Source organism: Elephantulus edwardii, unplaced genomic scaffold (genome assembly GCF_000299155.1).
Source record: "Elephantulus edwardii isolate Elephantulus edwardi_28Jun2011 unplaced genomic scaffold, EleEdw1.0 scaffold00014, whole genome shotgun sequence".
Lineage (NCBI taxonomy): Eukaryota > Metazoa > Chordata > Mammalia > Macroscelidea > Macroscelididae > Elephantulus > Elephantulus edwardii.
This window is the reverse complement of record NW_006399764.1, coordinates 31,180,463-31,196,384: the sequence shown is the minus strand read 5'-3', so window position 1 is coordinate 31,196,384 and position 15,922 is coordinate 31,180,463. Positions and strand designations below refer to the sequence as shown.

At 50.5% G+C, this 15,922-nt stretch overlaps 1 protein-coding gene across 1 annotated transcript in view; it reads right to left on the bottom strand.

Moving 5' to 3' along the window:
* Positions 1-3,224: 3,224 nt before the first annotated feature.
* LOC102864789 (phosphoglucomutase-like protein 5-like) overlaps positions 3,225-15,922 on the bottom strand; it is a 150,941-nt gene continuing 138,243 nt past the window's right edge. Inside the window, exon 11 of the mRNA XM_006881328.1 lies at positions 3,225-3,314. Coding sequence (XP_006881390.1) covers positions 3,225-3,314 — 90 coding nt within the window. The remainder of the gene's footprint in view (positions 3,315-15,922) is intronic.

Below are 15,922 nucleotides of genomic sequence, written 5' to 3'. Positions count from 1 at the left end.
TACCCATCACTTCAGCGTCCCCCACCTGCTGAGTGTTAAAATAGCACCTCTGTGTTCATGAGTTTTAAAAGAAGAGGCAGAGACCCCCCCCCCCCGATGTGGGAGAGTCAACAGGGTCCTGGTTCTTCATGTGCCCCCAACACCTCAGATTTCCTTAGCATGCCACCTGATTGTGCCCATGGGTCATCCCCCTCCGACTCTCAGGCGGCCTCCAAGGGCCAGCTCAGTGCCTTCCTTCAACAGCAAGCTTGCTCTGTCAAAGTCCTGCTGCCTGGTCCTCAGCAATGCGTAGCTTCATCTCTCCACTTACCCAACGATTGTGACTTCACTGCAAATGTTAAGTAAATTTGGACGCAAGAAACTCTTAAGCTTGTTTCCAGCTGTAAATTCCCTATCTGTGAGACTAAACTCTACATACGCAATCACATTCAGGCTCTTGATTGTTAGTGTAATTGATGGCATATAACAACAACAACAAGTGTAAGTATAGGAGCTGGCACCGTGGCCACGGGCCCAGCTGCAAAGTGCACAGTCAGTGGTTCAAACCCACCAGCTGCTCGGTGGAGAGCGCTGGGGCAGCCTGCTTCCATTGAGGTTTACAGCTTCCAGACCTGGTGAGAGGCCCTGGGGACAGGTCGGTGTGAGGGAGGTGTTTGGGGCTTGTTGTTTAGTTTAGAGCTGATTAAGCTTCAGAAGACACTCGATTGTCCAGATGGTGAGAGCAGGTGACTGAGGGATGGACGGTGGTCACGGGATCCACTCTACAGACGATGAGGACTGATGCCCTGGGGTAGGTTACTCCACGCTGCTGTACTGCATAACTGGTTTGTAGAATCTCAGCTCTACACTTCTCTGCTGTTATTTTGCAATGAAAATACATGCCCTCTAACCAGTGGATGACCTTGAAGACAGGTTTGACCAAGTCCTCTTTGCCATTCCACTTATTTAATAAATGTCTCCATCATGACAGTAGAAACTAACCCTTGCAGCTTTATCTGGATGGAGGAACCCAATAACACAAAGCCACGAGTGGAGGAAGTTGCAGCAAGGAACTACTTCTCATTGACTTCTAAGTGTCCTTGTGGGTTTCTCACAGAAAAGAGGAAAGTCATAGAAAGTGGAAACAAGTGCCCTAGGGAGGGATTCTCTCCTGTGTATTAACTGTGACGACAGCAGGGGCACTACTCAGCCGAGTCCCAGCCACCTGTTCCCAAGGCACCAAAGCAGACACAAACAGCTCTCCTGTGCCCAGGAGCTGGCAGAGCAGACGAGGCTGCTGGGGCCAAAACAAGCTTTCCTGGGCAGAGGGAGCCAGTGGACTCTGCTTCCCAGCAGCATCCCACCATCCCTTCACCTCCCTGAGCCAAGGAGGCACCATCAGCAACACTTCCCCCCACCATCCATTTACAGCCTTTACAGATAAGAGGAGGATGTGTCTAAACAAGCATACCAGCTCCCAAGTTGATTCTAACTCCCTGTGTGTCGATGTAGAACAGCACCCCAGAGGGGTTTTAGTGGCTGGACTTTTAGTAGATCACCAGGCCTTTCTTCCAAGGCACTGGAAGTGAACGCAAGGTACCAAACTTCGGGTTAAGATCTGAGCCCTTGACCATGTGCACCACTCCAGGTCACCCACCCTTGATCATGTGTCCCAATCCAGGTCACCTCATCCTTGACATCCAGGTGATCTCACCCTTGACCTTGTGCCCCACTCCAGGCCACCCCAACCTTGACCATGTACTCCACTCCAGGTCACCGCACCCTTGACCATGTGTCCCATTCCAGGCCACCCCAACCTTGACCATGTACTCCACTCCAGGTCACCCCATCCTTGAACTTTTGCCCCACTCCAGGTCACCCCATCCTTGACCATGTGCCCCACTCCAGGTCTCCTCAAGTGCACGAAGCAGGCCCCTCATGTGAGAGTCAGGGAGGAGTGGACACAGGCATTCGACCTTCCCAGAAGCCATTCATTTAGACCCATGTGTCAGCCTGCCAGTTACACACAAGACAGGCCTGAGAGTTTACAGCACTCGTTTTCCGAGACCTGTTGAGAAGCAGCTTTCTGCCTGGATTCGAGGGAACACAAGCACCTCTGTAGCTAACACAACATCCACGGCCCACTTGCTTTGACTGTGAGTGGCTTTATTCGCGTCTCCACAGACAATGTGCTCTCGGTGTGCACTCATGTAAGGTCTCTGTGTCCTGTTTTGGTGTTCTTTCAAACATTTTATACTTTTCCTCATACGATCGGTAGAGCGTTGGTGCACCTTTTAGAGGTCCTGCTGCTGCTATGTGTGGCCGAGTCAGCACTGGCTCACAGCTCCAGCAGGTGTTCAGAGGCAGTAAATCACACAGGAGGGAGAGTGTCCATCCTTCTCCCTCAGAGCAGCTGGCGGATTTGAACTGTGTGCCTTTGGGATTGCAGTGCAGCTTCTTACCACTAGGCCACCAGAGCTCCCTTCCTAGGCACTAGGGGAACCAAAGAAATGGCGTGGCTGCTTTGCTGTGATATTGCCTTTATTGCGGTGATCCAGAAGGAACCGGACATGCTCTCCCCCGGGTCTGCCTGACTTTATAAAACAAGAAAGGCCACCCTGGTGCGCTGTGTGGCGGTGTGCCACTGTGATCGGCAGAATGCTTGAGGAGACACGAGGGCAGGTGACAGGGAGGAGGTGGCATTAGGGATCATCAGGAGCTGGGGGTCATGGTGGGGGAGTGGGCAGTCAGGAGTTCTAGAACCTTCCCCCATTGGAAACCTGCCCTAGGATGAAAAGACAAGCCCTCCTCTCAATGGGAGAGCAGCTTGTCTGGCCTTTCCAGAGGGACCTTGGTTTGGGATCAAAATAATCCTGGGGGGGGGGGGAATAATCCTGGGAGACTGTCCTCTGTGTATCCCAGCCACCACCCAGCCGCCACCACAAAGAGCCTCCCCACCCACCTCCTCTCTCCCTCAAGCAGCACATCCCTTGTGTGATGAAGTGTAGATTTCAGATGTGACTGCTGTCACAGACAACAAAGCCCCCTACATCTGGAGGAAGTGACCCAAGACCAGTCGAGGCAAGCTGCCTCTTTCTTTACCCAACCCCCACCCCCCAACAGCAAAACAGCTTTTGTTTCTCCCCAAAGTCACAGAAGGCTAGAGAGAGAGAGCAGGGTGGCATCCGGGCTGGCGGCATCCCCTGAGCGCTCCTGGACTCCCGGTCAGCAGTCAGCCCACCTGTTCAGGTGATGACCGTGGGTCCCCTCCGGCCGGTTCGCTCGTGGATCTGGGATATCTTCAGTGCGATGGCTATGAGTGGACTCAGCACAGCCTGGAGGAGAAGAAAGCAAGCCCTTGGGTCTGGGAGCAGCTCAGGGGAGTCCGGGGAGGGGGGCACTGTGCACGGGGAGGGCTTTCTGAGTCAGATACCACCCCCCCACCCCCCCGCAAAGTCAGCACAGTGGGTCACCTGGCTCCTCAGCACTTTGGCTCCCTCCTCCGTTAAAGGAGAGTGGAGGGGGCGGGGCAGGATGGGGTGATGGTCTCCAAAGTCTCTGCTCCTGCTCCTTGTTATGTGACAGGGAGTCAGAACGACTCGGTTGACTCACCAGCAGGGTTTCAGAGGCTGTAAACGGCATAGGAGGAGAATGTGCATCTTTCTCCTTTACAGCCGCTGGTGGATTCGAACCACCTGCATTTGAGTTGGCAGTACAGCTCCTTACCAACGAGGCCATCAGAGCTCCCTCAAAGTCCCAATTATTTCCTCTAAGATGGGGAAATGGACAAGCCAACCACCGTGCATCCCAAACAGAGTATTTAGATGTAAGACGTTCAGAAAACCCTGCAATGTTTCCCTCTGCTACACACGTACACACACATACGCGCATGTGCACACACACAGTGAGGACATGGGCATGACTGGCAGGATTAGCTTCAGCTGGCAAACACGCTGGGAGCCAGAACTCTCACGACGGTTTAGATGGTGCTGTCAGGTGGACACAGCTCATGGTGCCCCTGGGGAGGACAGGTCTGAGTGTCGCCCTGTCTGGTGCCGTCCTCGCCGTCTGTCCCTCATGCTCGAGCTGAGGACTGAGCGTCGCCCTGTCTGGTGTGTCCTCGCCATCTGTCCCTCATGCTCGAGCTCTCTGTACTGTCCGCCGTCGTGCGGAGGGTCTCCCTCTCTTTCTGTCCTTTCCCCAGGACTAGCCCTCCTGACCACACGCCCCACATATGGGAGATGCAGTCCCAGCACCCTCACCTCTAAGAGCTCTCTGGCTGCCCCTGGGATAGTCAGTACTCTTCTCCAACACAGACGTGGCCAAAACCAAACAAACGCAGCAAATTCCGACTCGCATCAAGCCTGCAGGGGGAGGAGGGCCACACCACGGGACTCCCCCTGAGTCTGTGACCCCGACCACACAGCTTTCTCCCAGGGAGCAGCAGGTGGGCTTAGACCAAGCTGGCAGCTGGCAGCTCAGTGTAATACTTTAACTACACCTCCACCAGGGCTCCTCTTAGGAATGTGAACTCCTTATAAACCAGTGAGCAAATCCATCTGCTTCCCCTCTTCTTCAACCTTCCTGATTTCATCAAAGAGAAACTCCACTTGCTGCCAATCTCAGACGCTTTTACCAAGACAGAACATGCCTCAGGCAAGAGTTACATAGCAGAGCTAGAATGTCAGTGGCGTCTTTTAATTGAAGGGATTTGTATGGTGAACTTATGTTTATCAAGTAATACTGACTTTTTCCATGTAGAACATGGATTAAAATATTTTCATAATAACTACATAGACTCATGTAAAAATCAAGTAAGTCCATTTAAAGACAAGCCCCGAGCAGTGATCCTGATAGAAAACACGTTTGGAAAAAGCTGGAGTAAGTCAGGAAACCAGGACCCCATACTTCCTCCTTCTTGTTTGTGGAGGAAGATTCTATTACCTGCAGCCCCCACCTGCTCTTAACAGATAGCCCTTGAGGGGCCCCAGGTGAACAAGGAGAACACAGGTTCAGAGTAGAAGAAAGCACACGTAGTCTGACCACACAGTCCACGGGGAGCTGCACTGCTAACCCAGGGCTGATGCTTCTCCGCAAGTTCAAGTTCACCAGCAGCTCTCCTAGAGAGAGACGGGCATTCTCCCGTGTGATTTATAGCTTTCAAAAAGGCACCGAATTTCAGCTATAGAGCAGGTTCTGACTTAATGGCAAAGCGGGGGAGGGAGTGAGGAGGGAAGCAGAATAAACAGACAGCTAAGCACATAACAAACACAGTGAATCCTTCAACTTCCTTTAAAAACCTAACGAATCAGAAGACACTTCATTGAACGCACACACAGTAAGTTTAACGAGAACACACATCTTCCTAGTGCTGTAAACAAACCCTCTTTCTAGTACCCCTCCCCTCTTTGGGAGCTCTGGTGGCCTAATGGTAAAGAGCCGCTTTCCAAACTAAAGGCACACGGTTCATATACACCACCTGCTTTATGGGAGAAAGATGGGCAATTTACAGCCTCTGAAAACCTGCTGGAGAGTCAGCTGTGGGTGGGTTACAACCCGATGGCAAACGACAACAGTACTGCTAGTGTTGAAATGTCTAGAAAACTCAAATGTGTTGCTGTTGAGGTGGAACCAACTCCCAGCTGGCCTTCCACTGAGTTCCCAAGGCTTTTAATGGCCCAGGGGAAACTTCCCATCTTTCTCCCAAGCAGCTGCTGGGCTGAACCATCGGAGACACCAACTTTGCGTGAGATGCGCAGCTTCCTACAGACAACACCATGAGAACAACACAAATATAACACAGTGCATTCCAGATTCTGCACCCATTCCTTCCTGTCCTGAAAAAAAGAAATACACTAATGGCATAGAAACTTTCAGAAGCTGAAGTTATCTCCTCTAGAGGCCCCATAAGTAACATAAATATGATCCTGCTTTGTGGAATAAGTATTCTTCTAATGATGAAAATTTTTGGACTGAAAGAGGCCAATGATTGTGACTGTGGCGTCCAGTGGGACAGCGCTAAGGGAAGCCTGGTGGACCGCCGACCAAGAAGAGGACAATTCCAGTGCCCCAGCTGTGCTGAAAGACAGGCTGGTAGTCATGTGACTCAGTCACATGATTTTATTAACCCAAGGAGGACCACCTGCTGATGACCACAGGTAGCATCTTGGGTCCCCAAGGTTCTCTCAAGCCAGCATCTCATTTCTCTGTCTCACTAGGAAGCCAAACCTCATGCCTGGGGCCTAGCCGGAAGTGTCACCTCCCTGGCTCCAAGGCCACTGAGACAGGGATGAGGATGGACTGGGTGGTGTTTGCCACAGCAAAGCCTCCTGGCAGTCTTGCTGGAGCCAGGGACCAGGAGCCAGGGATAGAGCCATGGACCAGGCCAGGCACACTACTGGGCCATGCGTGCCGTGATGGCATCTGGCTGCCGGGCTCCAGTGCCAGCCTGCGGTGCCTGCCACTGTCACTGGTGGAGGACAGGCCTGAGGACCCCTGTTGAGTGGTGACACCTCCGGACCTCATTAGTGCTGATTTGCAGATGCATCCCTAGAAGACAGCTTAGTGACAGCACGTGGACAGGCAGAGCATGGCCTTGAGATTGGATCCTAATTACTGGTCCACAGGGCAGAGCGCCAGCCGCAGATTCCGTGTGAGACCTGCTTTGATGCCTGCAAAGTGGACAGTGCAACTGCTGTGCTTTAATCTGAGCCGGTACAGTTGGGAGGTGCAGCTGGGCTCATAGTGACCAGAGCTACACGGGGCAACACCCCACCAGGCCTTCACCGTCCTCTGACCCTGGGGCCTGAGCCCCTGCTGCAGCCACGGGCCGCCCGTTTGTTGAGGGCCTTCCTTTGCTTCTCTGACCCTCCATTTTCCAAGTATGATGACCTTCCCCAGAGACCGGCCCTTCCTGACAGCCACGCGCGTGAGAAGAAGCCTCTCAGGAACGCTCCGGCTGCCCTGCTTCCAAGACCTGTTCTTTTCTGGCCATCCATGGTCAGCACCCGTCCCCAACACCACACTTGAAAGACACTGACTCCTCTTCAGTCTTCCTTCCCAGTTGTCTAGCTGGGACGTGCACATGAAATGACTGACAACAGTGTGACTTGAGATCCGTGAAAAGTGCAAGACCCATCATGGGCGGGGGGCAGTGCAGTGGCTGTAACCAGAGACCCAGACATGACGTGTGGGGCTGGGCAGTGTCTCCCTCTGCCACACACGGGGTCCTCGCCAGCCGGAGCCCAACAACAGCACCTGAGGACACCCCGACATTCTCACCTCATTATTCAACACTTGGGACTCTGGGGGGTCCAGTGGTAAGAAGCTGCCCTGCAATCCTAATTGCACCCGGTTCAAATCCATCTGCTGCTCCACAGGAGAAGGGCAGGCAGTCTCCTCCTGTGCAACTGACTGCCTCTGAAAGGCCGCTGGAGGGTCAGCTCTGAACCTTTGTAACTCAATGGCCCACAACAATAACAACAACACTCAACAGTTAGTCCTAAGTGAGTGATTGATTAATCATCTTCAGCCATCCATCACTTCACCTCCTCTCCACAGTCAGCACCCCCCAGCGACCACCCAGCTCCCCAGCTTATAATGCTCTTGGGTTATTAGCACCGAGCAGTGCTTTGTTCTGCTGTAGGTGGGGTCACTGTGAATCAGCATTGACTCAACAGCCCCTGAACAACAACAACAAAAATAACACCACCACCACCACACCCTTGCTACTAAACAGACAGTCACAGAGCACCTGCTATACTCTACCCCGAGGACAGTCCCAAATCTCTTCCATAGTCTGTGAGGGATGTTCTGGTATCCCCACTTCATAGATTGGGAAACTGAGGCTCAGCGTCAGTATGCAATGCTCTGAAAGCTTTATGAGAGGAAACGGCAGAGGCCAAGGCAGCCAGGGCGGCACATCTCACTGCAAAGCCCGCTGGGTCCCGCTGTGCACGCAGCTGCTGTGAGTCCTGCGTCTGCTCTCAACACACGGAATCACCAAGCATCACAGACAGGAATGCTGCCGATCCTGCATGATCCCTGCAACCAGCGGCAGACCGGGCTGCTGTCAAGGGTCGGCCCTGGATTATCAAGCCTTGTGCCAAGTCCATGTCCATTTCCTATCAAACAGAGAAAGGGAACACTGTGTGGTTTAGAGTCAGAAAAGGCGTGCATCGGGGTTATAGCCTCCTTCCAGGCCTGTTCAATGTGTTCGCTGGACAAATCAGCCAAAAAACTGGACTTGATGAAGAAGGATTGGAGGAAGACTCCTTCACAGCCTGCATTATGTTAATGACACAACCTCCCTTGCACAGAGTGATGAAAATATAATACACTTTCTGAACAAGATTTTGAGGCAAGGATTCTGAGATTCCACCTCACATTGGGTATGTAGCTGGGAGGGACCAGCCTTTGCAGACAGACATCATGCTTGGAAGGGTCGAGGGACGGTGCAGGAGAGGAAGACTCTGGATGAGGCGGGTTGACACATTATTTGTGAATATGGATAATGACCCCACGCTTCTCCTCACAGAGCCCCGCCTCCCGGATAATCTGCTCTGCATACAGATTGAAAGGGTATGGAGACAGGACACATCCCTGGGGTACGCCCTTCCCAAGTTTGAACCATGCAGTGTTTCCTTGCTCTGTTCTGACGACTGCCTCTTGGTCCATGTATAGGTTTCACATTAGCACAATCAAGCATTCTGGGATTCCCATTCTTCTCAGAGTCAGCCACAGTTTGTTATGATCCACAGTCGCAAGTGACTCGACGACACATAACAAGAACATGGATAATGAGGGTAGGTGTGTCAGAGACAGTGAGATTGGCTCAAGAAAGAACACAGAGTCCCTGTGAGCTGCAGTCAACTTGATGGCACAAAGCAACACCACCACCTGCATAGGATCGAAGACTGCAGCCTTCACTACAGATCACACGTCAGTATCAAGGAGAGAAAAATCCTTCCAGCTAGGCCAACATGCAGCATTAGAAAATAGAGAAAAGAATGAAGTTGTTGACTATTTCATTTTACTTGGATCAACAATCACTACCCCTGGTAACAGCAGTCAAAATATCAAAAGACTTGTAACACCAGGGAAATCTGCTGCCAAGCCCCCTTTCAAAGCACTAACAAGCAAGGATATGAATTTAAAGACTAGGTGCAGGAAGCTCTAGAGACCTAGTGGCAAGAAGCTGCACTGCAAACCCAGAGGTGCGGGGTTCGAGTCCACCAGAGGCTCTGCTGGAGAAGAAGGGACAAATTCTCCTGTACCAGTCCGATCCGATCTGATGGCACGCACGCACGTACACACACACACACACACACACACGACTAGGCACACCTGATCCCAGTCATGGTATCTGTAATCCCTTTGTATCATGTGGAAGTTGGACACTAAACAAAGAAGATACATTAAGAAATCATGCCTTCAACTTGTGGTGTTGTCAAAGATTATGGAAAGTGCATGGGTTTCCAAAGAGGCCTGGACAGGGAGACTCAGCCTCACAAACTTTGGCCATGTTGTCAGGATGGGTCAGCCCTCAGAGAAGGGCATCATGTCAGGGAAAGCGGAGGGTCACTGAAACAGAGAATAACCCTCAGCAAGGTGGCCGCACGCCACGTGGGCTACACCCTGTGCAGACTGTGAGGACCGCCGAGGAACAGGAGGCTGGAATGGTGGGTCTCCTCACTCTCACCCCAACAGGTGACCTCAGGCAGGGAGATAGCAGCCTCCCGGCTCCAGCCTGCCCACCCTCTAAAACGCAGCTCGGATGATCTTTTCTGACAGAAGGGAAGATAAAAAGGAGACAAAGATTATAGATCTTCATGGCTTACTGCACTTCGTGGGGCTCGTTTTATAAGTTAAAACATTATTTTTATATTAGTTTGTTTATAAAGCTCGTATGCACTGTGTTCACACTGTGCTTCACTCACACCATTTCATACAATCATTCCATTCACTGTCATTTAGAACATTAATCACCATTGAGCTCTGCCCCCATTGCCCTGTCTTCCCAGATCCCCACTGCATCTTTCCCTTCACGGTATTTTTAATTTTAAGTCTGTAACAGACCTGCATAGACAAGCCAAACAGCCCCATTTTTTTCCAAAGTATTCACTTTGTGTCTCAAATCCTTTTAAGTCATTCCCATAATATTTCAGAATTAGTCAACACGCTCCTAAATCCCTAACAGGCTCCATGCAGTGTAGACACACCCTGAGATGCACTGGGAGACATACACACTGTGGGGCCTCTCTAGTCACGTGATTGCAGGGGGCTGGAGCTGGACCGGCTGGCTCTGAGGTCTGCTGGGTGGAGCCCCCGCACTCTGGGCAAAGGGCACTCACAGATCCTCACCTGAGCCCTACTTCTCTGCATCAGAGACCCTCCCAGCCCCCGCTGTCTGTCTGTGTGAGGACTCCAGGCCGCAAAGGTCCCACCAGAAGGAACACAGAGCCCATCGGACACACAGTGCTGGAAACAGGTGGCACAGTGTTGGAACCCCGAGTCAGAGGGTCAGGAGGTCTCGTGTTAGAAGTGGTCTGAGAACTGCCGCGCTCAGCATGAACAGAGATGCAGGAGGGAGAGTAGAAGTGTGGAGCCTGAGAGTCACCGGACAGGAGGTCACTGACCAAACAGACTGCCATCCTTCGCTCCTGGCTCATGGCAACCCCGTCCGTGTGCCAGAGCTGCACTCACAAGGTTTGCAGGTTGTCTTTAAGAAGTAGCCAGGCCCTTCTTCCAAGGTGTCTATCAAAAAGATTCAAACTCACCGTCATTGGGATGGCACTAGCTCCGAGCTGACCCTCCAGTGGATTTCTGAGGCTGCAAAGCACACACGAGGAGATTGTCCATCCCTCTCCCAGTGGTGGACTGCAGTGGCCAGAGAGGCACAGACTTCAGGTTATCTCTGAAAACCTCTTCAGAAGACGCTGTCGGATCCCCTAGAGGGGCCTAAGGTGGGTTCAACCCTCCACCTTCTCCATCAGCGGGACAGCACGCTGTCCCCCCCAGCAGCACCCATCCCACCCTCCCCCTCAGCGCGCACTCTGATCATGACAGAGCACAGCTCCTCCTCCGCAGGGGAAGCAGATTCCAAGGTGCCCCTGGGACCTGAGGGCACCGTGTGAGGTGTGCCTGGGTGGCTTCTAAGCACAAGCTCTTCATGTCAGTCATTTGCACCACTCAGGGACTCCACCCATGAGAGCAGGCTCTGGGGGTTTTCCAGGCTCTAATCTGCAGAAACTGATCCTCATGCCTTCCTTCCCCAACGCTGGGTCAGTTCAAAGCACCAACGCTTGGGTTAGAGATCGAGTATAAACCGTCTGCTCCTCCCAGGAATCTCTCTTGAGCAGGTACTAAAAAGATGGGAGTGGTCTTTATGCTGACAGCCTCCCTTGTCACGTGAAGAGGTGGTGGCCTTCAGCGGAGCTCACTGGGCAGTTCCCAAGGGCAGTGAGCGAGCGTTTCCTCCACTTTCCACCAAGACCTTTGCCTTTAAGAGGCAGCTGTCATGTAACTGCAAAGTATTTTAAAACCATCAACCTTTTCCTAGGAGGTGAGGTTGTGCTAGACTGTCTAGACACAATTTTAGCAAAGTTTGTCTAGTGGTGGAGCGAAATCGGAACTTGTCTTTTCAAATATCTCCTACAGTTATTCTGAATGTCTCATCTCAGCTAGTGAGTGGAGGGAGGCAGTGTGGTCCCCGCCTCTGGGTGGATGCTGAGGTGGAGGGGGGGACGCTGAGGCGGAGGAGGGACGCTCAGGCAGAGGGGGGACGCTGAGGTGGAGACAGCGCAGCCTCGTTTTGGACCTCCCAACACAGCACGGCGTGTCCAGGATGTGACTGGCTGTCGATGTGAGCCATTGCAGCCATCTGACTCACAGCTATCACTTAGGACAGAGCAGAGCTGGCACCTGGGGTTCCCAGGCTGCACCTTTGTGGAATCCAGCTGCCTCACCCTTCTACCTGAAACCAGCTGGTAGTTTGGAATGTTAAGCTTTCAGTCAACATGTTGTTGTTATTATGAGCTATTGAGTCACTTGTGACCCATAACGACCCTCTGTACTGCAGCTCTGAAGCCCACACTGTCCTAAGCCTTTCTCACCAACTCCGACACATCTACCCCCATTACCCCGGTTACTGTATCAACCCATCTCATCTGGGGTCTTCCTCTCCTGTGCTGTCCCTCCACCCTCAAGCATGGTTTCCTTCTCCAAGGACTGGTCCCTCCTGGCCACGTGCCCAAAGTATGTGAAACGGAGCTTCAAAATCCTAGTCTCCAAGGAGAAACTTGTTTTCACCCTCTCCTAGACAGACCTATTTGTTTTCTTGGCAGTCCATGGTATGTTCAAGACTCCTCCAGCACCATAAATTGGTTCTTCTTCTGTCTTTAGTCATGATCTTCTTGAATCTTTAGTCATGATTCAGCTCTCTGAAGTATAGCAAGTAATTGCAAAGACCATGGCCTAGATTAGGCACACCTTAGTCTCTAGACTGACATTGTTGCTTTTCAGCACTCTGGAGTTAATATAAGTGTTTAATCATTGCAATACCAGGGGTCCTTACAACCAGAAACAGCCATACCAAGCCTGGCACCACAGAGGCGATCCCAGTTCACAGCAATAAGGTAGGATTAGTCCTTATGCAGCTGCCATATTTCACCCTGTCTGATGGCTTAAGCTCCTGCCAAAACAGCACACACTCTGCCATCGCGTTGACTACTACTTGCAACAACCCCACAGGACAGGCAGGATCGCTCCAGAGGTTTTCCAAGGCTGGAACATTTACGGACACAGACTGCCACATTTTCCTATCCTAGAGGCCCTGGTGGGTTCAAACTGCTGACCCTTCAGCAGTCAAATGCTTAACTGCTGCAGCACAAGGGCTTGTTGGGTCCCGGCACCTCAGCTCCTGAGAAGAAGTCTGCCCTCTTGGGACATCTAGTTGGTTGGGAAATTAATGGGAACAGACAAAGCAAATGAGTCCTGTTAATGAACAAATTTTTATTCCGATAATCTTTGAGCCTCAAGTCATGAGGAAACGGATGCACACTTATCAATGGAAGGCAGGGGAGGGCAAGCTGTGTGAAGATCTTCCTACAGTGAAATTCTTACGTGCATCGACGCTATTTCTGCTAAAGGGTAAGAAGAGAACCTACAGATTGGGGAAGTATTGGACAATGGGCTGACAAAGGTTCATATTTAAAATTTAGAGAACAGCCAAACACCTTAACAAAAAAGACACACACAAAATGGCAGAGGACATGAATTGCCATTTCTCCAAAGAAGACATTCAGATGGTCAGCAAGCTCATAAAGAAATTCCCAAGAGCTGTTGTAGAGATACAGATCAAAACAACAATTAGATAACATCTCACCACAGCAACAGAGCAAAGCTCAATGAAACCGTAAACAGTAAATGTTGACCAGGGTGTGGAGAGATTGGCACTTTCAGACACTGCCAGTGAGGAGGTAAAATTGGGCAGTCACTGTAGAAAGCAGGTTGGCATTTCCTTAAAAAGATAAAAAGAGAAATACCATTTGAAATATAGATAGATAGATAGATAGATAGATAGATAGATAGATAGACAGACACATAGATATACACACATATACATACACTAAGGAAATAAGAGTTTCAACACCAATAGATACATGACATCCATGTTTATTGCAGCTTATTCACAAAAGCAAAGAGATGGAAACAAGCCAAGTGCACACCAACCAATGGATAGCAAAACTGTGGCACATGGAGTACTATGCAACACTGAAACCCCAGGAAGGATTATTGAGACACCATACACCATGGATGAGGCTGGAGGGCACTGTGCTGAGTGAACTAAGTCAGTCATTAAGGGACAAATATTATATGAGACCATTTCTATAAAAAGTCAGAAAATTATTTACATAGAGACTCATTCTAGTATGTTGCCAAGGAGGGAAAAGAGGCAGGTATAAAAAATTAATTAGTAGACAACAATAATTTATTAAAGGACGTTCTGATGGCTTGGTTGGCAGGGAATTGTGTTGCCAACCCTAAGGTGGGCAGTTCAAATCCACCAGCTGCTCCGTCTGAGACAGATGGTCAATCTCTCGTGTGATTTACAGTCTATAAAACCCCACGTGACGGTCAGCTGTGAGTCAGTCCTGATTTTATGGCAATGAGTTTGAGAGAGACTATCACTGATTAGGGTCACTGGTGGGAAAGATAATGGAGGGGATGATCTATTCGATTCCATTGTAAGGCAATGAGCCTTTGTGTTTTGCAACTGGCATTATGAACAAAATGTGCATGAAGGAAAAAAATCACAAGCTTTGTAAACTTTCACTCGAATCACAGTAACTTTGTTAAAAAGCACAGTATTGATGCCTCAACATCCCTGTGCCCTTAAAGGGAACTGTGGCTGTGTCTTCCCCCCACCCCCACCCCTCTCGTCCCCGTCAGGATGTGGGGATACACACCCCAACCTGCCAAGCAAAGCCTCCTTCAGTATTTCTACCAGCAGAAACGTTCAGAATGATAAAAATCAGGCTCCAGAATGTCACGACAATGTCCTTGTTTCCCCTGCTGTCCTGAAGGCCTTTGGGTGTTGAAATCCTCTCCCGTGGCGACCAGCATAGCAGTCAACATTCCAGGGAGAAAAACCAAGGGAGGGTGCCCTTCACCGGCACCACGGACGGGGCTTCTCACGCTGGCATTAGGGAGTCAAGTCAGCATGTCTCCAGAGCAAACAGGTAGCTGAGCCAGCCACACGCCTCCTGGACCCTGTGTCCCCATGTGATGGGGTCTAGCACCAGCCCTGAGGCCTGCTGGATGCACAGCCAAGCCCAGAACTCTCCTCTGAAGGTTCTCACAATCTCTGGGATCCTCCTCAGGACTGGTTTCTAAGACAGCAAACCTCAGAGACACAGCAGGTCCAGGTCCGCACAGCCCAGCAGAGCAAGGATGGCAGCAAAGCGAGGTACGAGGCATGTAAAAGGAGCCCTGGTGCCACGGTGGTGAAAGCATTCTGATGCTAGGAGAAGGTTGGTGGTTTGAACTCACCATCCTCTGTGCTGGGAGAAGATGAAGCAGGCTGCTTCCATAAGAGCGACGTGCTCTGTGCTACGGGATCCATGTAAGTGGAAGCGGACTCAATGGTGGCGGCTTGTTTAGATCAGATCAAAGCTGTGTTTACGCTCTGACTCAAAGCCCAGTGCCAGGGAGTCGGCACTGCTGTGTGCTGATTCCCCACCTGGTTCCTGAGGCTGTAACTTAAAAATAGGGTCTGCTCAACTACGTCCAATAGTTTTCTTGCTGAGTCTTCAGGGTTTTCTAGGTATACTATCATATCATGTGCATGGAGAGATAATTTTACCTCCTCTTTGCCAATTTGGATACCTCTTATTTCCTTCTCTTGTCTCATTGGTATCGCTAAGACTTCCAATGCAATACTGAATAAGAGAGGTGAGAGTTGAATGAGAGGTGAGAGTAGTTGACCAATTCAGCAAAGTAGCAGGATACAAGATCAACATACAAAAATCAGTTGGATTTCTCTACAGTGACAAAGAGAATACAGAGCCTGAACTAAGAAAAACAACACCCATCACAACAGTGAATCACAAGATTAAATACTCGGGAGTAAATTTAACCAGAAACACAAAGGATCTATTCAAAGAAAATTACAAAACATTACTACAAGAAACAAAAAGAGACCTTGAGAAGTGGAAGAATATATCTTGCTCATGGATAGGAAGACTAAATATTGTGAAAATGGCAATACTACCAAAGGCAATTTACACGTTCAATGCAATCCCAATAAAAATACCAATCCCATTCTTCAAGGAGATGGAAAAGGTAATCTCCAGTTTCATTTGGAATGGAAAGAAGCCCCAAATAAGCAAAGCACTCCTTAAAAATAGAAAAAAGGTAGGAGGCATCTCATTCCCTGATTTCA